The 26,268-nt window shown below is 42.7% G+C and overlaps 1 protein-coding gene across 5 annotated transcripts; it reads right to left on the bottom strand.

The window, feature by feature from the left end:
• FAM149A (family with sequence similarity 149 member A) lies at positions 1-26,189 on the bottom strand. Of its 5 annotated transcripts, XM_008069452.2 has the most exons (14): positions 26,033-26,186; positions 23,477-23,587; positions 22,903-23,041; positions 20,081-20,223; positions 18,402-18,527; positions 17,233-17,403; positions 15,942-16,132; positions 14,624-14,778; positions 9,092-9,195; positions 8,413-8,622; positions 4,986-5,106; positions 3,344-3,472; positions 3,237-3,255; positions 1-1,002 (listed from the first exon to the last, which is right to left on the bottom strand). In XM_008069452.2, exons 1-14 carry the CDS (start codon positions 26,065-26,067, stop codon positions 929-931), a joined length of 1,728 nt encoding a protein of 575 aa, XP_008067643.2. In that variant the 5' UTR covers positions 26,068-26,186; the 3' UTR covers positions 1-928. The 5 variants fall into 5 exon arrangements, with proteins under 5 accessions (XP_008067643.2, XP_021573933.1, XP_021573932.1 ...); XM_021718258.1 differs by lacking the exon at positions 3,237-3,255 and having other exon boundaries at positions 26,033-26,187; XM_021718257.1 differs by lacking the exon at positions 1-1,002 and having other exon boundaries at positions 2,957-3,255; positions 26,033-26,189.
• Positions 26,190-26,268: the final 79 nt, after the last annotated feature.

Raw genomic sequence — 26,268 nt, 5'->3', positions numbered from 1 at the left:
GAGGGGCAAAAGAAAAATAAACCTTGAGTCTGGCCTCTTTTGATCATTTCTTCTCACATTCTCTACTCCATTTTTCAGTCATGTCAGGTAGGGATACATGCTCTGAAGGAAAACAAAGGAGAGCCTGAAGGGAGGCCAGAACCTGAAAGGACAGAGGCCTGGGAAGGCTTTGCTGCTGAGGTGACATCTGAGCAAAGGTCAGCTGGTGGTGGCATAATGAGCAGCTGCTGCAAAGTGCCCCTCTAAGGATGAGCAGTTTGACTGTGAAATCACATGCCACAGCTTTTAATTATGTTTATATTCAGCTCTAAAAATCAATAAATGTGGGATACTTTTAGGTGAACAGCATGAACTTGAAAATGAAAAGTAGTAAAATAAAACGGACTTGGGAGAATTAGCCACCAGCATTTCTCAAAGAGGTTCATGACTAACATCAGCAAAATGACTAGAACAATCTGAATCTTACTCAGACTGGCATATGGTCTCAAATATGACTTTGCTATTTCTAAAAATGGGAGTGATATTTATTACTGACTTGGATTTTGATGGAATCACGAGTAGAATGAGGCCAAAAAATATGTCGAGGTACAATAAACAAGGTACAAAGGGCATATTTCTAGATAATATATTCTTACCTATTAATTAGTGTGTGAACACACACACACTAATGGTGTCTGCATATAACTGATAAAATAATGGATTGTAAACACACATAAGGGTCTTCCGAACCTTGGAAACGCTTCCAGTGAAGAAGTTCAGTGACTTCTCCTTACAATGCAGAGTGGTGTTCAAAATTACGTCATTTATTTGTTTGCATTTCTCTCAGTCTATCATCTCACACTGTCAGACACACATAATACTTGTCCTTCCATATAGTATTCTGAGGCTCCCAAAGCCCCAGTGAGTCCATAGGTCTGGGAAAGTCATTTCAAGATGCCACTTGGGATCTCTTTCTTGAAGTCAAAGTTGTCCTCTGAAAAGATTTAGGCAGATTCTGTGAACCTGAAACATCAACCAAAAAGGAATTCTCATTAAAAAGAATTCAATCTCTCAAAAGGATTGTTTTTCACATCCAGGCAGATGCTTTTTCAGTAGGAGAAATATATATATATATATATTTTTGTTTTGTTTTGTTTTGTTTTAATGTCATTTGCATAAACCAGAAAATAGTAATGTGCAAAAATTGCCATTAGGGGTCCTAAGAAAAAAATTAGGGCTTTCCAACCAAACCATAACGTAGATACTGGCCGCGCGCTCTGCCAGAGTTGGCAGGTCTGCGAGAACCTTCCATGCGAAAGTTGATCCCCAAGGCTTCTTCTACTTCCCAATGTCAGTGCTTTAAGGGCCCTTCTCACTGTTGGGACACCCCCTCAGCTTCTTCACCATTCATTTGTTCTACCACAGAACAAATAGAAAGTTGAATAGCTCCTGGTGCTTTTCTCCTGGAAACAAAGGTAGCAAGGAAGCCATGTGCCTCACATCAGAGACAAAATAAAACCTCAGAAATGCAGGAACATCTCCCTTAAGGACCCCCAGTCACATCCATAGAAAGAGAAAAGGCCTCAGGCATCAGTGATGATAGTTGTCCTACAGCTGCTGCTAAGAGAATGCAAAGACTTCTCTTTGGTGAAACACTGAGTGCAGATTTAAAACAAATTTAGAACCCAGCTCTCTCTCCTCATCTCTACTTCTGTGTGTCCAAACTACCTATTGAACACCTCCACCTGGCATGCTGTGGTCAGCATCTCCAAAGCAGAATCCATCAGAATTCTTCCGGTTCCTTCTTTAGCACCACCCAGCACTGGCCACCCACAAAATCGAGCCTGCCAGCTTTCACTCCCTTCTCTCCCATCCCGTGTGTGGTCATCTCCTGTAGGAAAACTCTGCCCTTTGACCTACCTGAATGGGGGTTGAGGTGGTCCTGCTCACCTCTCATATCCCTTTCCAACTTCCCTTCTGGACTCAAGATTCCTAGAGGCACACACCAAAACATCCCTGGTTTTTGAATTACAGCCTATAGCCCAGAACTTGGCACCATAAGCACTGGACACATCATTACTGATCAGTAGACAAAGCTAAGTGTGTACTTCCCCCCGCCCGACCACCATCTACAATTATGTTAAAAGCAATAATTGATCATGTAGGGTGGCTGCCTTTTAGAGAAAGAGGTGTTGTCACGAGAATGACAGCAAACACTGCTAAGGAACAAACAACAAAAAAAGCATCAAAAAGGCACAGCAGCCTGGAGCTCTTAGCATAAGAGAAAAATGTTAAAGAGCTAAAGACAGCCACTACTGTAGGGTTATAGGCTGATGGGAACAGGGTTAAGTCTGTGGTATGCAATGCTTAAATGTTACTACATTTATTTTTAGAATTATATGAACAACTTCCCTTAAAGCAGTGAATTATTCTTGACATTTCAGATTATCTGTAGTACAAATGTTTCATAATTTTTGAGCCGTGTAAGCGTTGCGTCTAGCTATGTCCTTTTCACAGATTTCCAATAATTATTACATCTACCCAGTCTTCTATAAAAGAAAAAGCTGAGGTCCAGAGATGTTGGGACATTCCTAAGGTTGCACAGCTAGTAGGTATGGAAACCCGATATCAGATTCCAGAGCAGTAGGTCTCTAGACCATACTGTGCTACCTCCTTGAAAACAAAGTAGATAACAGTTTTGAAAGCTGAAACATCACTGGCCTGTAGTCAAACTAGAACTTTATTCTTCAAATAGCATACCAGGTTGAACATATGTAAAATCTATGTTATAAAATAATTAGAAAATTTGTATTACTTTTCTCAAGCATTTTTATCATGAGTTCAAAGAAAATCGAAGATTAGGGTTTCATTTAGAAGAAAAGCATGAAAACTCTGTAGCGGAGTTAGTGACAGTAACTTTTCCTAAGACAGCATTTTCCTGTTTTTTTGAGAGTGAGCTTCCCAGTTAATTAAGGGCAGTTGGATATTTCCCTCTTTCTGACCTAACCACTGGTAAGTGCTTGTCCATGTGGGTTTACTCTTTGATGGAGATCTGAGGTCAGGCCACAGACCACAGATAGTTGCCAATTCCTCCTATATGGTCAAACAGACTTATCAAGGTAGATCATCGTCAATATCACTTTCTGAAACTTGAAATGTCACGAATGACGTTCTTATTGATATATGAAAAAGTTGGCCTGTCAAAATACTTTGACCTGTCCACGTGTGACCAGCAAATTCCATTGGTGTCAACGAACCTTTTCGAGGTGTATCTGACTGTTGGGAGAAAAATAAGATGAGGGATGAGTTTTATTTTTTTCCAAATACTTTTCCAAATGAAAGCTGCAGTGAACAGAGAACTTACCCGGAATGTATGGGTTGTGTTAGGCCTCAAAGACAGCTCCAGGGTAACAGTTCTTTCTTGAAGAGGCAATCGTTCTACACTGTCAGGCATTGCACTGAACACACGGCTTTGTGGGTGCCTTCCTCTGTACTAAATGGAAGACAGTATGTTTGTGTTTAAAATAAATGCAGTCCTTAAAACAACAAAAGACCTCCGTGAGCTGCAATCATTCACTCACTTATTCATTCACTTACTTATTTGAAAAATTTTATGTCGATATCGCTAAGTATCAGGTCTACTACATATCTGCCGAAATATATTTTAATCACATAATTGTATTATTAAAGTAGATAAAAAAGTAGTGTCATACTAGGTGATAGGATCAAAAACCTTAGCCCCAAATAATTCATATTAAATGATAACAGAAATGTAATACTATATTTGTGAAGCATTTATTTATTTATTTGAGTTGGAGTCACACTCTGTTGCCCAGGCTGTAGTGCCAGGACATGATGATGGCTACCACAGCCTTGACTTGAGGGGTTCAGGTGATCCTTCTGCCTCAGCTTTCCAGGTAGCTGGGACTACAGACACGTGTCACCATGCCTGGTTAATTTTTTTTTAAAGTGTACACGAGGTTTTACAATGCTGCCCAGGCTGGTCTCGAATTCCTGGGCTCAGGCAATCTGCTTGCCTCAGCTTCCCAAAATGCAGGATTACAGGCACGAGCCACTGTGCCCAGCCTAGCATTACACTTTTCAATGTGAGGTTTGCTTTTTTTTAATATTTTGTTCCAAGGTTAAACAAGAAAGCTTTGCAACCCTTGCCTTCTGGGAATGAGTTCTACTGCTGTGTTCACAATGGCACATGGAACAAGAGAAAACCTTGCCTTGGATGGTTTTCCTCTGGCTGTCTTTCTGTTCCTACCATTGGGGTCCTTCTGTGTTTTATAAAATGGAGACAAATTACTTGGATCAAAATGAGTCATAGTAAAATCTGGGGAAACTCTGCAATATAGCAGCATTGCTTACCCAGACACGGCTGAGTGGAGCCGAGTGCAGAAGACATTGCCCCTACATTACAATAAGCACGGCCAAGGTTAGCTGTGAAAGTGAGGGCTGACAGACACAACATGGGTGATAATCCACCATACTCTTAATTTCAGGTCAGGAATTATTTACCATGTGTGAGTTTATTTAATCCTTATAAGAAGTCTTTGTGGGGGGGGGTTAGAAATCATTATTCTCCTTTTGTAGAGGAGGAGAAAACTAAGGGTCGAGGACATTCAGGTGACTAGTACCAACTCATAGAGCTCATGAGGCAGGATCCAAACCTGGGTCTGCTGGCCTCCTGGCCTGACCACATGCTCTTTTCTTAGCAGCATCATCCCTACCACCAGGAACTTTCTGGACACCTGGGCTGCCTGACTGAGCTCAAGCCAGGCTTTGATTTCACAAAATGGGGTGAATTAGCCCTCTTGTTCCCTGTAAGCTCCCATAAGCTATTTACTTTCTGGAAGCACATTATGAGGACATTTGAATACAGCTAAGAGGCGGCTCTCTTCTTACATTCCTGATTTCACTTGGAGATGCCGAGATTATTTCTGTTTGCTCTTCAACAGACTATCCAACGGTGCACATAAATATAATGAAATCTGTCTTACAGACATGGGGCAGGATCCAGGAACTGCTGCCTTCTGCTCCCCGGTCTCTGAGCCTATGGGAGGTAACCTGTTCCGTGAAGTGTGAACTGGCGGAGAAGCCGTGAGGTCTGTGCCGGTCTGCCTGTGAACACAACAACATGCAACAGGGCATCTAGGGGCAGAAAGAGGGGCAGATCCCCTCTCAGAGCTCCAGTCTGAGCTGTTCACCACACGCTGCCTGCCAAAAGCAATGTTCAGGTAGAACAAGCAGAGTTTCAGCAAGAAAAGTGTGAGCGGGGACCACCTGCTCCAGTCACAGCTTCCTTGCTAGGCAACGGCAGTCAGTCTGGGCTCACGGGAACTTTGCAGAGCACAGAAGGAATCGAGGCTCTAGTCCTCCCCTCAAGGAGTTGACAAATTATAGAAAACAAGATAAAAAGACATGAAGTAACTGTAGAACAAGGTAACAGAGTATATGGTTATGGCATATGGTTCTGAATATAAGCTTATGTTTCAGAAAGGGTGAGTAAATTTTAATCATTGAGGAGTCATGACAAGAGACTCTATCCCTACCAGATATTAATCTTCAAAAATTACACTGTCTAGTTCTTGCATAATAAGAGATAGATATTCTAGGTACAGATTCTAATTTATTTATTCACCGATAAAAAAGTTATCAAAGTTACAATATGACAAATTTTGACCTATAAACGGTCAAGTTTTAAAATACACATATTACCCAAAGTTTAGAGGCTGTAGAGAAAGAGACAGTCTCAGGAATTATCAATGGGGTTAGAAATTGATACAACCATTCTGGGAAGCACTTTGGCAAAATATTGATATTTCAAGAACCTTAAAAATGTCCATTCACTTTGACCTGGTAGGTTTCTTTTTAGGATAGCACCACTAGGAAACAATTTAAAGACATCTTTAATAAGATTTATATAAATTGATGTTTACTGTACATTATAATAAAAACATGGAAAATAAAATGGAAATACTTAATAAATCATCACATACTGGGACGATTATTTTGTAGTCATCAAAATCATACTTTAAAAAATATTTGATAGAAATACAAATGATATAATGTTAAGTGAAAAAAGAATATGAAAAAGTGCTCATTATACAACAGTAAGCTAAAACCAGTGTTAGAGAAAAGACAATGGAAAGAAAAGAAAAAATATAATCCTAGACAAAATTGTTAGGAAGTTTGCCAGCAGCTGTCATTTCTATATTTTTGTGTGATGAGCACACAGGGGAGCTTTGATTTCTACACATATACTCATATGTGGTATTGCCCTAATGTTCCCCAGTGAACTTACAGCACTTTGATAACTAGGGGGAAAAGTGTTATTTCAGTAAAAGTGAACGAGGATGAACAAAATCATCGAAGTCAGAAGACACATAACAGGTGTGTCTGTGCAGCAGAATGAAGACAAGGTCAGCCAGAATCCAGGCGGGTGAGGAGGAGCCATGGTCAAGGTGCACATCATCAAAGCAGGTGTTTTTTCCCAGAGGGGCAAATATCAGTCCTTGGGGCAAACAGCTTTATTCTTATGTACAAAGCCCAGCCATCCATGTAGATAAAGAGTCTATCTGCGGGATTAAAATTCCATGGGTGGCGGAGGAATTAGGAAAAAGAGTCTTAGAAGGGTTAATCATGAAACAAAGACTGAAAAACACCAGCCCACATAGAGGGAGGGGCATGTAGGGAATGCGCCCTTGGAATATGCCATTTCCTACTTCAATAGGAAAGAGAAATGGTTTTGGATTAAGGCCTGCCAGGGAAGCCTGGGTCGACTGGGAGGAAGAGGAGAGAGCACAGTGTGAAGCAGGTGTGCAAGGGGGAAGAAAGAGAGGACTCTTGAAAGAATGAACGGAGCAGACTCAAACCAGTGTTTCAGTCCCAAATGTGAAAGAAATATTGACTCATCAACAAGCTGAAAAGGGCAGGGCGCAGTGTCTCACGCCTATAATCCCAGCACTTTGGGCAGAGGCAAGAAGAATGCTGAGCCCACGGGTTCGAGACCAGCCTGGGCGACTTGGTGAGACCTCATCTCTACAATAAATCAAAAAACTAGCTGGGCGTGGCGGTGCATCCCTGGAGTTCCAGCTACTTGGAAGGCGGAGGTAGAAGGATCACCCAAACCCAGCAGGTCAAGGCTGCAGCGGCTGTGAGCATGCCACTGCACTCCAGCCTGGGCAACAGAGTGAGAATCCCAACTCCAAAAATGATAGTAATAAAGCCGAAAGGGGTGCCAAGAATGCATCTTGAAAAAGTCCAGGTATCAGTAAGTATGCTCCTCCAGACCCTGCAGGGGGCCTGAGCTCAGCACCTGTGATAACCTCCTTTGCTGTGGAAAGTCTACAGCACCTTGGTCCAGGGGTGGACTTTCAAGTTAGAGAGCCCTGGGGTGTGCCCCGGTTCCCTTTTGGCAAGTGATCAACTTCCTTCAGCCTCTGTTTTCTCATCTGAGATTTGGGATAATGTGTGTATCAACTTGAAAAGTTTGTGGTGGGAAATAAAGACAATATTAAATGTAATACATTTTCCTGTGCTGGTAACAAAGAAAGCCATCAATAAACCCTGTTACTACTAATAAAAGTGTGGCCCGGGACTTTAGTTGGAAAGTTCCTTTGAAATCCTACAATCAAAGAAAAGACAAGTACCTTTCTGATAAGGCAATTATGCGATGTAATCCAATTCTTAAGATCAAAAGCTTTCCTAAAACTCCTACACAGATGAAGCACATCCTTTAAGATGAAAAACTGATAGGTATGTATTCCTTTTATTTTAAACCATTTTATATACATCATCTTATGCAAACCTCCCCATAAAAGTATTAATTATGTAATTTAGAAGTATTAATTAATTATTCATTTTACAGATGAGGTCACTTAAAGCAACCCAAGATCACCCCCATCAGTCTCCTTCCACCTTCTTGTCTGTGCTACCGGGATACTTCTTGACCTTATATTCCAGTATACAGCTAAGTATACCACTGGAATGAGGTTAATGTCAAATATTCAAATTGATAAACTCACTAGAAAAATATCTGCATAAAATTTTTTTTTGAGTTGGAGTCTCACTCCATCACCCCGACTGGAGTGCAGTGGCACGCTCCCAGCCACCGCAGCCTCGGCCTGCTGGGCTCCAGCGATCCTTCCGCCTCAGCCTTCCAAGCAGCTGGCACTAGAGGCGCGCACTACCACGCCCGGCTCATTTTGATTTGTTGTAGAGGTGAGGTCTTGCCAAGTTGCCCAGGCGGTTCTTGAACCTGTGGGCTCAGGCAATCCACTCACCTCAGCCTCCCAAAGGCACAGGATTACAGGCTGATCCACCGAGCCCGGCTGTCTGCATAAAATTTGATGGAGGATGCTACATCCATAACTCTCACTGACAAGTGTCTTTGTCCTATGCAACCTTAAGAGAAACAAGACTTACAGCTTTGTTCCCTGGAGAACTTCGTCACGATACATATTGGGAGTTTTTATTCTCAGGGAATCTGAAGAAAGAGAGGGCAGCCTCCAACGCGCTGGGGTTTTCTTTGCAGAAGTCTGTAACCTGCGTGCATCTGAGATGCGTCCTGGTCGGTGTCGTACAGAGGAGACAGCACTGGCTCCTCCCCCCCACGATTTGTCCTCTTGCTCATACCTGGGGAGGGAAGTTCGGTGAGTTGCTCAGATGTGAGTGCCGTGAGAACAGGGGCACACGTCTACTGTGCCTTGTGAGGACTGTCTAGAACAGCACCTGGCTCATACAACATACTCCCAGGTACTGTTGAATGAACGGACAGACTATCACTTCCATTTCTGCTTCAGTGAGCTAAGTTTTTTTTATTGTGAGTAATCAAAGAATAAAGCCCACAAGATGAGGCGTTTCATGGCTGCATCGTCCACTCCTCAGCTCTCCCACCTAAAACACGATAGTAATTGCTTTGTGGCTGACTGGAATAATCTGTCTTTTTCTTACACATTGGTGGCATGCCCCCCTGGCTCGTGCTCAGGCACCTCTGGAGCCTGGGATTAAACGGGGCCGTCACGACCTCACGTCCCCTGCAGTCTTTAGGGCTCAGCTGCTGCCAGTACAGGGCAGAGGCTGGGTGACTGTTTCTTATACTTACTGCGTTCTATCTGCAAAGTAGGTAGGTCTCTGCTGAAGTGGTTTTGCTTGAATTGTCATCACACCATTCAAATCACTGTAAAAATTACTGGAGAAGCGATGAATCTGAAAACAGTAAAAAAAAAAAAATTGAAAAATGCCATTCCAAGTACCAATGCCTGTGAAGAATTAGCAGGAAAACAAACGGCACATTAAAGCTGGCTAATTGTAGGAAAATTAACAATGGAATTATATTTATAAAGATGTGGGATGAGACAGTATCAAGGAACTGGTTCATTCCCCAAGGCTCATATCAGGATTCGATTTATAAAGATGTGGGATGAGACATTACGAAGGAATTGGTTTACTCCCCAAGGGTTAGTTTACGAAGTGGCAAGAAGTGAGGGCTTCAGAGGACCATGCACCTAAGAGGGCAACCACATGGGAGGAACGCCAGCTGGCCACTGTGTCCACACAGGGGAGGCCACAGGTGAGTAGAGCTCCCAGAGGCTGGAGATTTCCTCTGATGCAGTCAGCATGTGTCTGCCTCTGAATGAAGAAGGTGGAGAGGGAAACGGGAGATAGGAAGCAATGGTGGTGCAGTCCTACCTGGTCTGCTTGCCTGACCCCTGTTCTTTTTCCCATCCTTCATACTTGCGGCATTCTCTGCCCAGAAGCAGCCAGATGGCCCAAGGAGAAACGCAAGCATGAGGCATCAAAGGCTTCCGCTTCATCCCAGTTCTAACTATATCCTGGCTGGTGACCTTGGAAAGACGATTTTCCTCTGGAAGCTTTAGTCTCCTCATCTTCAAGTTGGGGAATAATGATAGCTACCTCACAGAGCCATTATGAGAATCAGATTAGGTAATATTGCAAAAGCATAAAGTACGGGCTGAATCATGATTAATTTCCTCTTCAGCCCTGCAATATGACCCACTAGGATTTAAAATGAGATTTAGATTCAGGAGAAGGGGATTTCTTAGACTAGAATTCAATTCTGGTTCAAGAATATAGGTAACCACAATCACATTTTCCCCACATTGGAGAGATGCAAAAACCAATGTTACAGAAATAAAGCAAGCTCTACTACAATGACCACTAGAATGTTTTGACTATTTTTACATAGGCTCTATTTTTGCTTTATTTTTTTCTTTTTCAAGTCTATTCATTTCGCCTGATATCTAAAGGTTTTTTCCTAGATTGTCATCAACTGTTCATTTTAAGAGATTCGTATTCCCCATTTTTTTCATTTTAGAGCGTGGGGTGCAGAAGGGGATTTACTACAAGAGTAAGCTGCGTGCAGGTAAAGCTTGGATGTCGAGCAAGCCCTCTCTCCCCTGACAGGGGGCCGAGCACCCAGTGTGTTGACATGTGCTTTCCATCCCCCCTTCCTCCCTCCCTCCTCTAGCAGTGGCCAGCATCTGCTGATCCCATCCCTGCTCATGTGACCAGTGATCAGGGCCCACTGCTGAGTCAGAACATGGGGTACTCAGTTCTTTGCTTCTGCAATAGTTCCCTGAGTATGGTGATCTCTAGCTGCATCCATGTTGCCATGAAGGACATGATTTTGATCTTTTTGGATGCCTACTATTCCATCATATGCGGGGGGGGGGGACACGCAAAAAACCAGAATTTATTTTGGAGAACAGGCCCCTCGTAGTACAGACTTCCCCCACTAAGTTAGTGGTCTGAGAACCGAACAGTGGCAGTGTGCCAGCTAGCACTGCGGTGAGAGGCTGTGTTTTTTTGTGGCACACAACACAGCCGCCCACACATGCGCTGAGTGTTCAGCAATTTTTGACCAAAACCAGCATGACCCTCAGGCCCCACCCTCTCAGTTCACCCGATCTCGCCCTGAGAGACGTTTGTGTGTGTGTGTTTGTTTCCTTGATGAAAAAAGTCCTCAAAGAGAAATGCTTTGCCAGCGTAGAAGAGGTGAAACAAAAACCACAGAAGCACTAAAAGGCATCAAAACTGACAAGTTCATAAACTGTTTTGAAGCTGGGCAGAGTGGCTCACGACTATAATCTCAGCACTTTGGGAGCTGGAGGAGAGAGAACTGCCTGAGCCCAGGAACTGAGACCAGACTGGGCAACACGGCAGGACCTCGTCTCTACAATAAATCACAAAGTTAGCAGGGCACGGTGGCACAGGCCTATATATAGTTCCTGTCACTTGGAAGGCTGAGGTGGAAGGATCACTTGAGCTCAGCAGGTTGACGCTGCGTGGCTGTAAGTGTGCCACTGCAGAGCCCACTGGCAACAGAGTGAGATTCCAACCTATACACACCCACAAAAACTGTTTTGTGCAGTGGAAAAAGTGTCTCAATCGGTATATTGCATCAAATGGAGAGTATTCTGAAGGTGACTGAATTTTAAACATGTAAGAATAAAGAATAAATACACAATTTTTTATGAATAAATTCTGGGTCTTTTGGTCCCCCTCCCCATGTATGTACCATATTTTCTTTATCCAGTCCACTTCTGATGGGCATCTGAGTTGGTTCCATGTTTTTGCTATTATGAATCGTATTACAATGAATATACATGTGCAGGTGTCTTTTTGGTAGAGCAATTTATGTTCCTCTGAGCATATTCCCAGAAGTGGGATTGTTGGAGTGCATGGAAGTTCACTTTTAGTTCTCTGAGAAAATGCCACACTGCTTTCCACAAAAGGTTGAACTACCTTACATTCCCACTAATGGTGTAGAAGTGGTCCATGATGATCTCGTCATACATGGAAAAAGCATTTGATAAAATCCAGCATCCCTTCTTGATAAAAACCCTCCAACTCCTAGGCATTGAAGGAACATTTCTCAAAACAATAAGAACCATCTATGACAAACCTACAACCAACGTCACACTTAACGGGCAGAAGCTGGAAGCATTCTTCCTAAGAACTGGAACAAGACAAAGATGCCCATTCACCCCTTCTATTCAACATAGTACTAGAAGTCCTAGCCAGAACAATCAGGCATGAGAAAGATATCAGGGGTATCCAAATAGGAAAAGAGGAAGTTATCCCTCTTTGCAGATGACATGATTCGATACCTAGAAAACCCTAGAGAGTCTGTCAAATACCTCCTCACACTGATAAATGACTTCAGTAAAGTCTCAGGATACAAAATCAATGTGCAAAAGACAGTTGCATTTCTATACACCAACAACAAGCAGGCTGAGAATCAAATAAAAAACACAATCCTATTCACAACAGTCACAAAAAATAAAATATCTTGGCATCTACCTAATTAAAAATGTGAAAAACCTTTACAATGAGCCCTACAGAACACTACTCAACAAAGAATCAATATCATCAATAACTCTACCCAAGGCAATCTACAGATTTAATGTAATCCTTATCATATTGCCAACACTTTTCACAGACCTAGAAAAGACAATACAGAAATTCATATGGAAGCAAAAAAGAGCCCAAATAGCTAAAGCAATCCTTAGCAAAAGAAACAAAACTGGAAGAATCATAGTTTTAGACTTTAAATATTACTGCAAGGCTACAGTAACCAAGACAGCATGATACTGGACAGGAGTAGACACATAGGCTAATGGAACAAGACAGAGAATTCAGAAATAAAACCACAGTCCCCTAACCAATTCATCTTCAACAAAGCTGACAAAAACAAACATTGGAGAAAGTAAACTACATTTAGTAAATGGTGCTGGGGAAACTGGCTAATCACATACAGAAGAATGAAACAGGACCCTTATCTATCACCATATACTAAAATCAACTCAAAATGGATCAGTGGTTTACATGTAAAACCCCATACTGCCTATTTTAAAAAGTGGAAAATATTGTATTGAACCTGTCAGGGCAGTTTTAAGAAACAAAAAATACAGGAAGTAGGTAACAATTCTCTAAGTTTCTTTCCAATGGATAAAGCGAAGCAGACTTATCGGAAAGCCCTTATACTAGAGAGTAAAGCAAGCCTTTTAGACATTCTGTCTGATGCACTGCTACCTGAAACACAGATTCTTTCCAGTCTGCGTCCTTTCAATCTGACGAGGATACTCTGCCTAGCTGCTCCTGTGCGAGGTATGCATTTTTGCCTTTTCCTGGAATAGCCTCTGCCTTTTTTTCCAGCTTAACAAATCATACCTATCATTGAGGGCTTAGTTCATGTCTTACCCTATCTTTTGAAAAATATGAACCCCCCAGCTCTTATAGTCTACATAATATTATATATAATCCATAATTGGTACCTGATCACAGTAAGAGGTGACACTATTGCGTCACACACTACAGTACACGTTTTATCTCCTTTAAGTCTCACAGCTACCTGCCTCCTCTGTCTCATAAAGCAGGAAATTGAGGTTTTGAGAGAAAGGGATTGAATAAAATCACAAAGCTAATAAATGGAGACATCGGGCTCAGAACCTGTAGTCCTTGCAGGCTGCATGCAAGGTCCAAACTCTTATTCCTCTACTCTCAGCCATATTGCCTCTTCTTGTGTGTGTGTGTATGTGTGTGTGTGCACACATGTGTGCCCATGTGTGTAGTATTTAGTATTTTCTGGCCTAGATTGACTTCCTCCAACTAAATTGTAAATTAGATGTAGCTCAAGACCAGGAATCCTGCCTTCTCTCTTTTCCCCTCTGTTCCCCACATGAGTGATAGTAAACAACCTCCCCAGTACCCCAGCAACCTCCCATGAACAAGACATCTTTTCTTGCCTCACCTGCTACAAGATCTTTGAATAAGAATGCAATTCACCAAAAGTAGACTGAATGCTAAGTATATGCCAGATTTGGTGTTAGTAGCTCTCATCTGTTGCTATGATTTTGTCTTTCACAACATATTATCCTCATCATACAGATAAGAAGCTAAGTTTAGAAAAGTTCAATATTCCAAAACATTACTCCTCATAGGCCTCTTGACTCCATATCCCCTGTTCTTGCTCTACAGCCAGTATCCTATCCCCTAACCTTAGGCCAACGATGATTCCCCATACATACCTCCTCTTTCATTCACCCACGCCCACCCAAAATTCTCACCCCCTAAAGTCCTACTCATTTCTTTATGTTTCTGCTCAAATTTCATCTCCAAGGTAAAAGACCAATCCTCATCCTCTAACAAAGATGAATCCATTTTCTCCCTGATTCGCCTACAACTCTTTTTTTGCACGGTCCTCACGGTATATACTGCATCTGACCTTGCGTTATAGTTTTTGTTTCACGAGGTCAGGGACTATGTTTTCTTCTACATACCTCCTCGAAACACCATAACTACACACGAACTAAATAGTGAATGAATCAAACATATAAGCCTTGATTCTTTTATCACTTTGGCAGAAGGAAAGAGACCATTTATAATTTTCACCTTAGCTCCCAAAATATGGAAAACAGCTCCATCTCTCAAAGCAGTGTCATGTGGCTATTCTATTAAACTTCATGAAATAATCACATTGCATTATAGCCTTATCAACATACAGACCCAAATAACGTGATACTAGAATTTAATAGAACGGTACTCTTGACAAACCGAGGTGAGAGATATAAAGATATAAGTGTGAAAAACAGACTAATAGAAAAGCACCTACCAGGGGAGGGTTAAGATGATAAGGCAGAGATGTGCCGTGGGTTTCAGAACTTCTGGATGGAGGAACACTGGACACATCCGTATGGGTACGGGAAATGAGGATTTGTGCAGATTTGTTTTCAGCAACTTTATATTTTTCTTTCTGGTTTTTTCCTTCTGTGTCAACAGAAGAAACTGTGTTATAAGAAACTTCCGATTAACTAATACAAATGCCTAAAATTCATCCTTCAAAGAGAATATTTGTTCCTGAGTTACCGTAAGTCCATGCTACGGCCACTGGTAAAATAACATTACTATAAACAGCAGAGATCCCCACGGAATGAACTGGCTGGTGTAACTATAATTTCAGTAGTGTGTAGAAAACCAGAGCTTCTCAGTATTCTATAAAAGCCCAACTAATCCTTTTGGCTGGAAAAAGAACGGTATTTAAAGTAACATGATTATTGCCTTATTGTATAAATTGGTTACATAAAACTATCAATATTTCTATGATTAATTTTTGTTAATTTTATGTAGTTTAGAGAGCATTTTATAAGTTGAAAAAAGATAAATCAAATAATTATTCAATTAGCTATATTTATATTTTACTTTACAAATAATGTCAAGCCTAGCTATTGGGGAGTCTAAAGTGGAAGGATCACCTGAGTACAGGAGGTCGAGGTCATGATGGTGAGCCATGATCCTGCCACTGCCCTCCAGACTGGGCAACACAGTGAGACTCCAACTCAAATAATAATAATGAAAATAATTTTCTTTGGGGAGAGGGACTTGGGGTAAGAGGAATGGGAAGTTTCAGTTTTCCTGTTTTGAAGCATCCTTTTTAGTTTGAATTTCTGATTTTATGCACATACAGGAAGTGCTTTTATTTGTAAAAGTGTTAACAAGGTTGAATTGGACCGTGAGGTTACAGACCATTTCATATGTCATTTTTAAAAACTGGTTAATATTATAGTTATCATTAAAAACAACATAAATATGTTCCCAAAAAATAACATCATGAGCAATTAAAAACAAATATCCCATATGAGAGATTAGTCAGGTAAATTTTTTTTTAACCATAATTTTAAAAAAATGGCTTCTAGCTTCTTTCTTGTATATTTGTGTTTTTCTCCCAGACTGCATATGCATTATTTTTATAACTTAAAAAAAAAAAAAAGCATCCTGATTAGGGTGATTAAAAATCACTTGCAAGCAAAGACAGAAAGCCCACTTTTCTTCTCACTCCAGTCACGTTCTAGGATGGTCCCCCTGGGGTAAGGAGCACAGAGAGCTGAGGGACAAGGCTGTTTTTCTCCTTTCAGTAGGCCACAGATAAGTACCTGTGAGTGTAGCTTCCCATTTTTTTCTAATCAGTTCTTCCAACAATTCTACCACATTTGTCCAGACGTGATCAAACACTTCTGCCGCCACCGCATCCTTGATGCAGTCATGAGGGGAGATGGGAGGAAGGCCGTGTTTCTGCAATTTCCTACCATGGTGAGCTGGTTTTTGTTCAAGAGAGTCATCATCACTAAGGACAAAAACTCACTCCGATTACTGAAAGCACCAATGACTGAAGTTAAAATAATTTTATCTACCTACCTGCCTTCCTATCGATAAGGCGTGCATGCGTGTACATTCATACATATCTTAATAAGCATTCATTCTTTTTCAAACAGCCCATTTTTTCAATATATACAATTTTTGTCAATTATACCTTAATGAAGCTAGAAGAAAAAACAAAACCAAAAAACTCTTAGTTTCATTGATGTATTCCTTTTTTCTAATCTCTAGTTCACTTATTTCTGTTCCTGGTTATTTACTTTTTCCTACTCACTTTGGGCTTAGTTTGTTTTTCTGTTTTCTGTTCCTTCAGGTAAAAAGTTAGGTGGTTTACTGAAATCTTTCTTTTTTTCTTCATGTAAGCATTTATTGCAATAAACTTCCCTTTAGAACTGCTTTTGCTTCATCTCATAAGCTCTGGTTTTGGTATAGTATTTCCATTTTCAATTGTCTCAAGATCTTTTTAAATTTCCCTTTTGACTTCTTTGACCTACTGCTTGCTCAGGAGTATGCTGTTTAATTTATACATATTTGGGGATTTTCCAGTTTTCTTCCTGTTATTGACTTCTAGTTTCACACCACTGTGGTCAGAAAAGATGCTTGATAGGATTTCAATCTTCCTAAACTTGTTAAGATTTGTTTTAGCACAGTGTGATGTTTCAGTGTGGCAATTTTTAATCACGAGGCAAGTTTTTATCATACAATATTTGCAGCTTTTGTTTAAGAGCGAAATATAGTGCAGAAACTACAGAGACTGAAACATCCCCTTAGCCCTTCTGGGAAGGCAACTGCTGGGCACCTGCTGCCCCTGGGCAGGAGGGCCTGGCCTGTTTTCCCCAACATGCTGACCGCAATTCTTGTTTTCTCGCTGTCCTACAGTATCAGGAAGAAAAAAGAAGCATTGCTCTTGCACATACACTTCCTGCTAGAAATCTAAACGCTCTGGGGAGTACGTTACTCTCAAAAGAACAGAAAAAGATACCCAAAACACTAAATGAACACATCATAAAAACAAATGTCAAATCAATATTATACTATGAAGTCAACGTCAAATAAAATTCTACTCACTCCACTTTTTTGTCAAAAGCGAAGTACTCTTCAATCTTTCCATCCATGTCATAAACCTCTTCTTCCAGGGATGAATATGCCTTTAGGTCAGCAGCCCCTGTGCCATCTGGGCCCGGCAGGGCAGAGGCTGAGAATGCTGCTGGGACTAGCTGAGAGCCAGAGATGCACAGCCTACGGAGAAAAACAGACGCTACATGGGAGTTTGTAGGACATCAAAAAGGCAATGCTTGCATGATCGTGGTGGATCTTCAAGTTCTCCATAATGTACAGGATCCCAAATAAAAAAATTATAAAGATTATGTTTGACAAAACTTATATCCTTAAAAACATTTCAACACAGGCATCATTCAAAATTTTCAGGGCTTCTTTTTTTTTTTTTAAAGTCAGAGTCTCACTCTGTCGCCCAGGTAGGAGTACAGTGGCACATTCATGGCCACTGCAGCCTCGACCTGCTGAGCTCAGGCGATCCTTTCACCGCAGCTTTCCAAGTAGCTGGAACTATGGGCATGTGCGACCATGCCTGGCTTGTTTTTTGATTTATTGTAGAGACAAGGTCTCACCAAGTTGCCCAGACTGGCCTCGAATCCCTGGACTCAGGCAATCCTCTTGCCTCCGCCTCCCAAAGTGCTGAGATTACAGGTGTGAGCCATCACGTCTGGCTTCAAGGCTTCTTAAAAGCCTAAATCATTCTATGAGTTTGCATCCTCCTTGCTGTAATGAAAGGATGTCCTGGCACCATGGCCAATATGTGAATGGCATAAAGAAATGTATCAAAATCTCCTAGTGAGCGAAAGAAAAAAGAATGAAGCTTTATTTCTTCCTCTGTGACTGCCCTGCGGATTATGGTGCATTCCAAGGAGGCAGTTTTTGATTCTGTACCTAGCGCTCCTTTAGAAGAATTTAAGTTAATTGCTGTAAATATACCAGTGCCTATATATTCCATACATATTTTACGGACTTGCATACACACACACACACACACACACACACACATCACACATCATCAGTTTCGAATCAGAAGCATCTTGTGAAAGAAATTCTCTGTACCTGCCCTTCATTGGAATAAAAACTTCCAAATGTGGTATAGCCAAGGTTCATGGAAAAAGCAAACAAGGCATAACTAAAATACAGTCAAAAACACTTTATGAGGGTAACTTATCCGAACACACTCTCTGAGGCTGTTGCTGCATCCACAGGCAGGGAAGGAGGGCCTGGGGGCCGCTGAGCCGGGTGAGCTGCCTTGGAAGTGCTGGATCCCGTCGTCAGTTGGTGGGATGAGTTGTCTTCCTAATACTCTACGAGGTAAAAATAAGTAAATAATTGTTTTGCAATTACAAAAGCAGGAGAGACCAGGAACAGTGGCTTACACCTGTAATCTCAGCACTTCAGGAGGTCAAGGAGGGAGGACCACTTGAACTCAGGAGTTTGACACCAGCCTGGACAATATAGTACGATCTCATCTCTACAAATAAAAGAAAATTTAAAAATTAGCGGGGTGTAATGGTGCCTGCCTGTAGTCCCAGCTACTCAGGAGGCTGAGGCAGAAGGATCCCTGAGCCCAGGAGTTCGAGGCTGTGGTAAGCAGTGATCATGCCACTGTACTCCACCTGGGCAACAGAGTGAGACTCCGACTCAAAAGAAAAAGAAAAAGAAAAAAGAGGCAATAATGACTTTGAAGGCCCATGCAGGACAGGATCCAGTGCGTATGGACGCACTAGAGGGATGGACATCACAGGAAAGGTGCGGCTTTTTGGAAGCGCAGCCTCACTGTTCTCACACTGGCTTGGTCTTCAGGGGAAGCCTGAGCACCTGACTTCTTGGTAAGTGCACCCTCCCTAGAAAAGTGCGTATCTGTAATGAAGGGCTAAAGAACACGTCATACTCTTTAAGACAGAAGGCTTATGAAGGACAGAAAAGAAGAAAGAAAACTACCTACTCAAGATTTTTTTGGGGGGGTTGGAGTCTCACTCGGTCGCCCGGACTGGAGTGTAGTGGCCGCCCCCGGCCACCGCAGCCTCGACCTGCCGGGCTCCAGCGATCCTTCCGCCTCACCCTTCCGAGTAGCCGGAACTACAGGCGCGCGCTACCACGCCCGGCTGATTTTTTGATTTATTGTAGAGACGAGGTCTTGCCAAGTTGCCCAGGCAGATCTCGAACCCGCAGGCTCAGGCAATCCACTCACCTCAGCCTCCCAAAGCGCGGGATTACAGGCTGAGCCACCGAGCCCGGCCAAGGTATTTTTTAAGTTACCTGTTGAGGTAACCAGAAAATCCATTCACATTTATATGAGTATTCTCATTTATTTGCCCCAAATATAATCTAGAAGAACTTTAAGATCATTGGGAGAAACTGTCTCCTAAGCAGGCTGGCCAAGACACTGAGGGAAAAAAGCTTCCCTTCAGTAAGAACATAATAAGTGGTCCTCCATACACAAGGAATGCGGTGAGATGGAAAGACTCGTGTAACCAGACGTTCTGCAAGTCATCACTCTGCCCGCTCAGTCCCTCGTGTAGCTCTCAGTAATGAGGACAGATTCGCGCTGTTCACATACCAGTGACTGGGAAAGATCACGCCCACCATTCTTGCCATTGTTACATGTGTGATGCCTCTCTGAGGATGAGCCAGATTTGCTTCTCGCAAATTAAAAGTCACCTGAGTATTGGAATGTCTCAGTGTTTCCTCAGATACCATCACAAAGGATGGGAATTCTCAGGAAAGGACCGTGTTCTGGGTACGTATTCTGACTGTGTGAGTGCTTTCAGTCCAAATGTACTGACTGTATTAAACCAAATCAGGAGTGGAGGTTCAAAAACGCACTCCAGAGAATTCCTAAGCACAATATCCTTACCTCAGATGGAGGGATCTTCGTGTCCACTCACTGCACTCGGCAAGTAGATTCTGAGTCTGGGGGCTCACCTTCCCTTCAAATAACATCTCCTCGACCTCCCAGAATAACTGCTGCACTTTCAGTGCATTGGCTTTGTCGAATTCCTGAAACAGAGATACACATTTAGTGACAACACTGAAAGTCACAGAATATAAGCTTCACAGTCAATGACGCTTATAATGTCAAGCAAACCCTTTATAGAGGAGGAAGTGCAACACGGTCAAAAAGAATATGGGCTTTGTAGTCAGACATGCTAGTGCTCCTGGTCCTACTTGTCTGATAAATGACATCTCATTCTGTGTGTCAGATTCTTGTTAAGTAGACTTGCTTGGAAGTACTAACAGGGGAGCGCAACCACTCGTATCCCTGGACCAAGGAACGGTCCTTTTAGTGGGAATGGTCATCCTCTTTGACTGTGTGCAGCTCTGGGAGAGACACACACGGAGCAGTGAGAGAGGAAGGGGGCACCCGCCTAGCCAGCCAAATCAGCCGAAGCAACCTGGCAATCAATGGGGTGACAAATGCAGCCAGATCACCCTCACCTCCTTTAAATGTTAAATAGAGTTCACTTCTATGCCTGAGTTATGAGACTTAGTTGAGATTTTACACAGATATAGGTATAGCTATCCACAGTGACATAGACTATTGAGACACAGACATACACACACCTATATATCTACGTATGCACACACGCGCGCAAGTCATCCATGTAATTGTGTCTGACACACCTGCAAAATACCAGCTATCTTTTTTACTTCTAATGATACACAGAAAAGAAAATTATTTTTGTAGAAAGAACCATCAACCTTATTTTCATCAATGAATTAAAAAAAACCCAAATCCTTAGTTATCTTAAGTATGGTTACTAGGGTGAAGCCAGAATATTAATTTTTTCTCTGGCTTTAAGAGATTTTCATAGCACAGCTGCAGTGACTTGCAGGTGAGAAAACCTTCTTTGATGGTCTCAGCTGGGAGGCAGCAGTCCTGAAACTCTCACAGGCAGTAAGGAGAACGTGTCCTTACTCCTAGAGCAGTAATACTTTGGGAGAACCAACATTGTACAGGTACGCTCCAGGGCAAGTGTCCAGCCACACTTTCTTCTAGGAGAATGTGAATCTGAGTCCTCACCCTCAACTCAGAGAGAGCCACAAAGTGTATATTCAGTCTGACAGACCCAACCCAAATTGGCCAGCCCATGCTGATTTTCATAGCACGCTACATAGTATTTTCTAAGTCAGTTCTTCTCTCAAATTAGTAATAACCTAGATTCCAAAATTATAGGAGAGTTGAATTATTTTTTAAAAATGAAATAAAGGGAAAACTAATAATCATATTTGTCTCCAAGGAGGAGACTGGATGGCTGAGGCATGGGAGAGGCTCCCTTTCATTTCTCTGTATATTGCTGTTTTTGCAAACATTGCCTATAAAAAAGTAAATAATTTTTGTTGCTGTTGTTTTTTTGGGTTTTTTTTTGAGGTGGAGTCTCACTCAGTCGCCCAGACTAGAGTGCAGTGGCCGCTCCCGGCCCCCACAGCCTCACCTGCTGGGCTCCGGCGATCCTTCCTCTCAGCCTTCCGAGTAGCCGGAATTACAGGCATGTGCTACCATGCCCGGCTGATTTTTTTTTTATTGTAGAGATGAGGTCTCGCTGCCCAGGCGGGTCTCGAACCTGCGGGCTCAGGCAATCCACTCACCTCAGCCTCCCAAAGGCGCGGGATGACAGGCTGAGCCACCGAGCCCGGCTAGTAAATAATTTTTTAAAAATTAAAATGAAAAGCAATTGTAGGGTTTGGGGTATTTTAAATTATGTAAATGGAAATCATAAGAATTTTCCCTGGTAATTCCATGAAATTTTGTACTAGAAGAAATCCAGAATTCGGACACGACGAAGCAATGGCTCTCGGCCTTCTCCTCACAGGCATCAGTAAAGGGGGGTGTGGAGGTGGTGGCAGTGTGGACACAAGGGTGGGTCACCCGTGCAAGAGATACAAGTTTGAAAAGTCCTCCGAGTAGTTCTGAGTGACTCCCCTCCGCATCCCCCTTGCTACCGGCTGCCTGGGCATCACTGCTGTGCAGCCACACAGGGAGCTGACCAGAGGTGCCACAGGAGTGCGGAAACGGCTTTTAAAGAAAGTGAAGAAAAACAGCGCAAACAAGGAGGGAAAACAGAACACCAGGGTGTGGCGGCCAGGTGCACTTTATAAAAGGCTGTATCCCCGATCCTCAGAGACACTTGAGGGGAGAAAGAGGCATGACCCATGGAGTTAGCAGGGTTCTTTATTTAGGAACCAGAGCTGAAGAATAAAAGCCTTCCCAGCTGAGAGCCCTCCTGTCACAAAGAAAAGAAATAGGGCTAAAGTGAATAGCTTCTGCCAGGGTTCGAAGGTGAAAGTAAAATGTGTGACTTCGAATAGGAAATTCTCTGATCATGGTGATGTTTCACAGTTTTTGCTTTTCCAAAATTTTCCTCTTATTCAAGTTCCTAATTGTCAGTGTCTGTCCTGAATTTCCAGCCACAGATACCAAGCACGAACTCATACAGGACACACAGGAGGAGAGGGCTGGACGGGGGACACAAAACTGTCAACACCTAAGAGTACAGTCTTTCTCTGTATTTTGCCGTTTTAATATTTTCACATGTAACATGGAAATGCTTTCATTTGTATGTATATATACACATGTAACAGGTAATGTATTTATAGTTAGTAAAAAAAATGTGAACATAAGCAATTCTTCACTGTAACTTGCAATTACAGGACTATCCAGAAGATTCTGGGACATACATCATCTCTCCAGGAATAAACTGAGCTCCTCTCTGTAGACAACCCAGTGGTCGAGCTCCGGGTGGCAGATCCAGACCAAGAGTTGTGGGTGTCCGTGGGAGTGTGGCTTCCACTGGATGACGACGATGACAGGGAGTCACTGCAGGAATGAACACAAGCACCAGAAGTGACACATACTGCAAAGAGGTGACCCTGGCAAGCGGCTTCCCTTCTCTGAGCCCACTTCCTCCTTCTTTCAGTAAACATATTTGTTAATGTCACAGCACACTAATTTTAACATGTTTTTGCAGGTACCAGGAGGACTGAGGGCCAGTTAGAAAACCAAACTTCACCTGTATGCAGCCTACTTATGTAGCAGACCCTCACTTGAACAACTCCATAGTAAATAAATAATTTGTTAAAAATAAAAATAAATAAAAAATAGAACTTTTTTGCAGTGTAACATTTTCACTAGGTAAAAAATAAAGTTGCATTTTATATTTTAGATATTCACGGCCTGCCACTGATTTGACCACGTTTGTTACAGGCATTTTGTGATTTTGTAATCAGAAGCATCGAATAGGTTAATTCTTACCTGGTATATTTGTCAATGGCTTTCTGCACATTTTTCGTAAAATGCGTGGGTAAGGGATCTTTGCTTTTCACAGTCAAACTGTGCTTTCTAGATCTTTCTGACAGTCCTCTTCTGAAAAATAAGATAAAATGAAACATGAAAAATCTCCCTAATGTAATAATATAGTTTTATTCTGTTTTCTTTCTGTATAAAGTTGCTCTTCTGCCACATCTACACACACACACACACACACACATACACACACACAGACACACACCCCACATACTCAAAACACTGAGGCCTAGAACCTTGCCATTTTCATTTTTCTTAGAATCAAAGTTGCCATTAACCTGCATGTACCTTTATGTGAACTGGAAGCAACCACTTTTTGTGACTTGGTCAGAGAAGCAGAATTTTTCCCAAACAGCTGACAGTATTTCAGGCATAGCCCTCATTCAAAGGCAAGAGACTTGGGCTGGATTCCAGGGCCCAACTGACCCCTGTCCAGGCCCCCTTATATCTGCAAAATCCAACCATCCCTCTAGTAAAAAAAAAATAATAATTCTAAAAATAAATTCATGAAGTGTCTATAAATAATCAGTGCTAGGTAAATCGGGTTTATCCGCTCTATTATTATGTTATGTTATATTATATATTATCATATGCTAGTCTATGAAAATGCTGTGTTGTTTCTTTCTTCCTCCCATAGCATGTTGTATTATATGGCTCTGTTTACTTTTTAACTTTTTATTGTGATGTTGACACTTTATTCATTTCTAATTCTTCAGCACCTAAAATAATACTTGTCACACAAGAGGCGCGCACTATGTTTATCAAAACAATCAGTAGGCAAAGATTAAATGACTCAAACACAGAACATGATTTTGCTCTATAATTACTCTGAATGTTCATATCCCTAAAAAAATTATAACCAGTCACCAAAATATTCTCCAAATAAAGGCATTTTAAGGGATTTTCTCCTCCTTATAAAGAGAGAAAAGTCACAGCTCTCCTCTGAGCAGCTGATCCCCTGTGGCTTTCACAACCAAATGGAGCCTCTGCTCCACTCACCACCACTGTCCTCGCTTCTCTCTTCCTCTGCCTTGGGTGCAAGTTGAAAGCTAACTTCTCTAATCAGACATATGCTGGTTTGTTTTGTTTTCAGGGAAGAACGACTTCTTCCTCTGGAAAAGGCATTCCTTTGGGGTGCGGGTGGGGTTGTCTTTCAAACTAGGGAGAACATCATTTACCAAATGGAGGAATTGACTTGGCTCTTCGAGCCTTAACACTAGCCTTTCCAAGATCAGCCATCCAACCCCCTGGGAAGTGGATGGGAGGACGGGCGGTCTTGAAAACACAGGACAGGGGGAGACGGAAGCTCTGCAACCACCACCCCATTCCGATGATGAGACGCCTTGCAGCATCCGTTTCCTCACTTCGCCACTTTCTCCTCCTCTGCTCGTCCCCTCCTTGTCTCCTCCCATGGAACTTCTTGAACTGCACAAGCCCGGGAAATCACACATACATGTGTTACTGTGACCACACAATCCAGAAGAAACCGGTGGCGAGAACGGGGAGCCCACAATTCAGTGGCTGCCCAAGGTCTCCAAGAAGAGCGACATGGAGCTCCTCCAACCCAGGCCTGCATGCCTTTCGAAGAACCGGAAGCTACCTACGTGAATTAAGAACAGAGTCTACAAAATGCCTTTGCTTCTTGTTTTCCATCTTGTTCGGGTCCTTTGGTCTCTCTGTCCTCTCACCAAGCATTCCATGCATGACGCTGAACATCTTCGGTCGCCTGTGTCCATCGATTCCTACACCTTCCGAGTCATCTGAGAAAGGGAACACGACCCGCAGGATGCGTGCTACCTGAACTTTACAACTGGGATGCGACGGAATGTCCATACAGGTGATGTTACCGAACACATAAACATGGAGCCGTTTTGCACCAGTTCCTGTCTATACTGCTCAAACTTCAGAGATGATAAAAGCAAGTCTCTTTCCTTGGGAGAAGGACTTAGGTGCCCTTTCCGGTGGGCTCTGGCGACACCACTCAACTCTGTCGCACTCGGGGGTGGGCGCCTCACAGTGGAGGGGGAATCCCGGCCTCCCCCAGGCCCTCCCTTCTGTGGCAGGAGGCGGCATATGCTCAAATATATTTCTTGTGTGATTGAGTGAATAGACACAGAAACACATGTGGCTGGTTCGGGATCAGCAGTCGGCCTCACCTGGGCCGCCACTAGCCCAGCGGCAAGGAGGAAAGGTTGATGGCAGTTAAAGGTATTTCCCTTTGGAAGGCAAGTTGCAACTTTAAAGGGCCGCCCGCTGTCAGGCAGGTTTTGTTTAAGAAAGGCCAAATGGCCCAGAGACTGGCTACTTCATGGCAATGAAAAAGAGTCTTATCTAAAGCCCCCCTTCTGAAGCTGACGGTTTACAATCCCGCAGTTCCTGGAAACCATTTGCTCTTTGAAAAATCTGATTTTGCTGAGTACAACCTTGTGAGATTCCAAAGGAAATAGTCATCACTCAACACGACCCCCTCCCTTACCTAAACGAGGGTAAAAGGCCCCAGGTCACCTGTTCCGGGGGGCTCGAGCTTGCTTTGAATGCATGAAATTCTCGGCCCGCTGTGCTAGTGCTAGCCAGCGTAATAAAGTGCCACTTCCTGCAATAGTCTCGGTGTCACGACCTCTGTTTTTCCCGGACACGTCCAGCTGCCAGGCACGCCCCTCGGCCGGCTGGTGACACCTCCCCGAGAGCCCCCGCAGCTCCGCCCCACGGCCCTGTGGAAACTGAAATGTCCACCAGCCCCG

Source organism: Carlito syrichta, unplaced genomic scaffold, assembly GCF_000164805.1.
Source record: "Carlito syrichta isolate Samal-C Ts95f unplaced genomic scaffold, Tarsius_syrichta-2.0.1 Scaffold312046, whole genome shotgun sequence".
NCBI lineage: Eukaryota > Metazoa > Chordata > Mammalia > Primates > Tarsiidae > Carlito > Carlito syrichta.
This window is presented reverse-complemented; position numbering and strand designations above follow the sequence as displayed.

What these genes read in the sequence shown, in the direction of transcription:
- FAM149A (XM_021718257.1), bottom strand. Translation starts at nt 26,067, where the DNA reads ATGCATTCAAAGCAAGCTCGAGCCCCCCGGAACAG. An exon ending in TTTATTCCTGGAGAGATGAT is followed by an intron (nt 20,224 to 22,902) that starts GTATGTCCCAGA and finishes TCTCTGTTTCAG; the next exon opens with GAATTCGACAAAGCCAATGC. An exon ending in ATCATCTTAACCCTCCCCTG is followed by an intron (nt 9,196 to 14,623) that starts GTAGGTGCTTTT and finishes TACTGTTTTCAG; the next exon opens with ATTCATCGCTTCTCCAGTAA.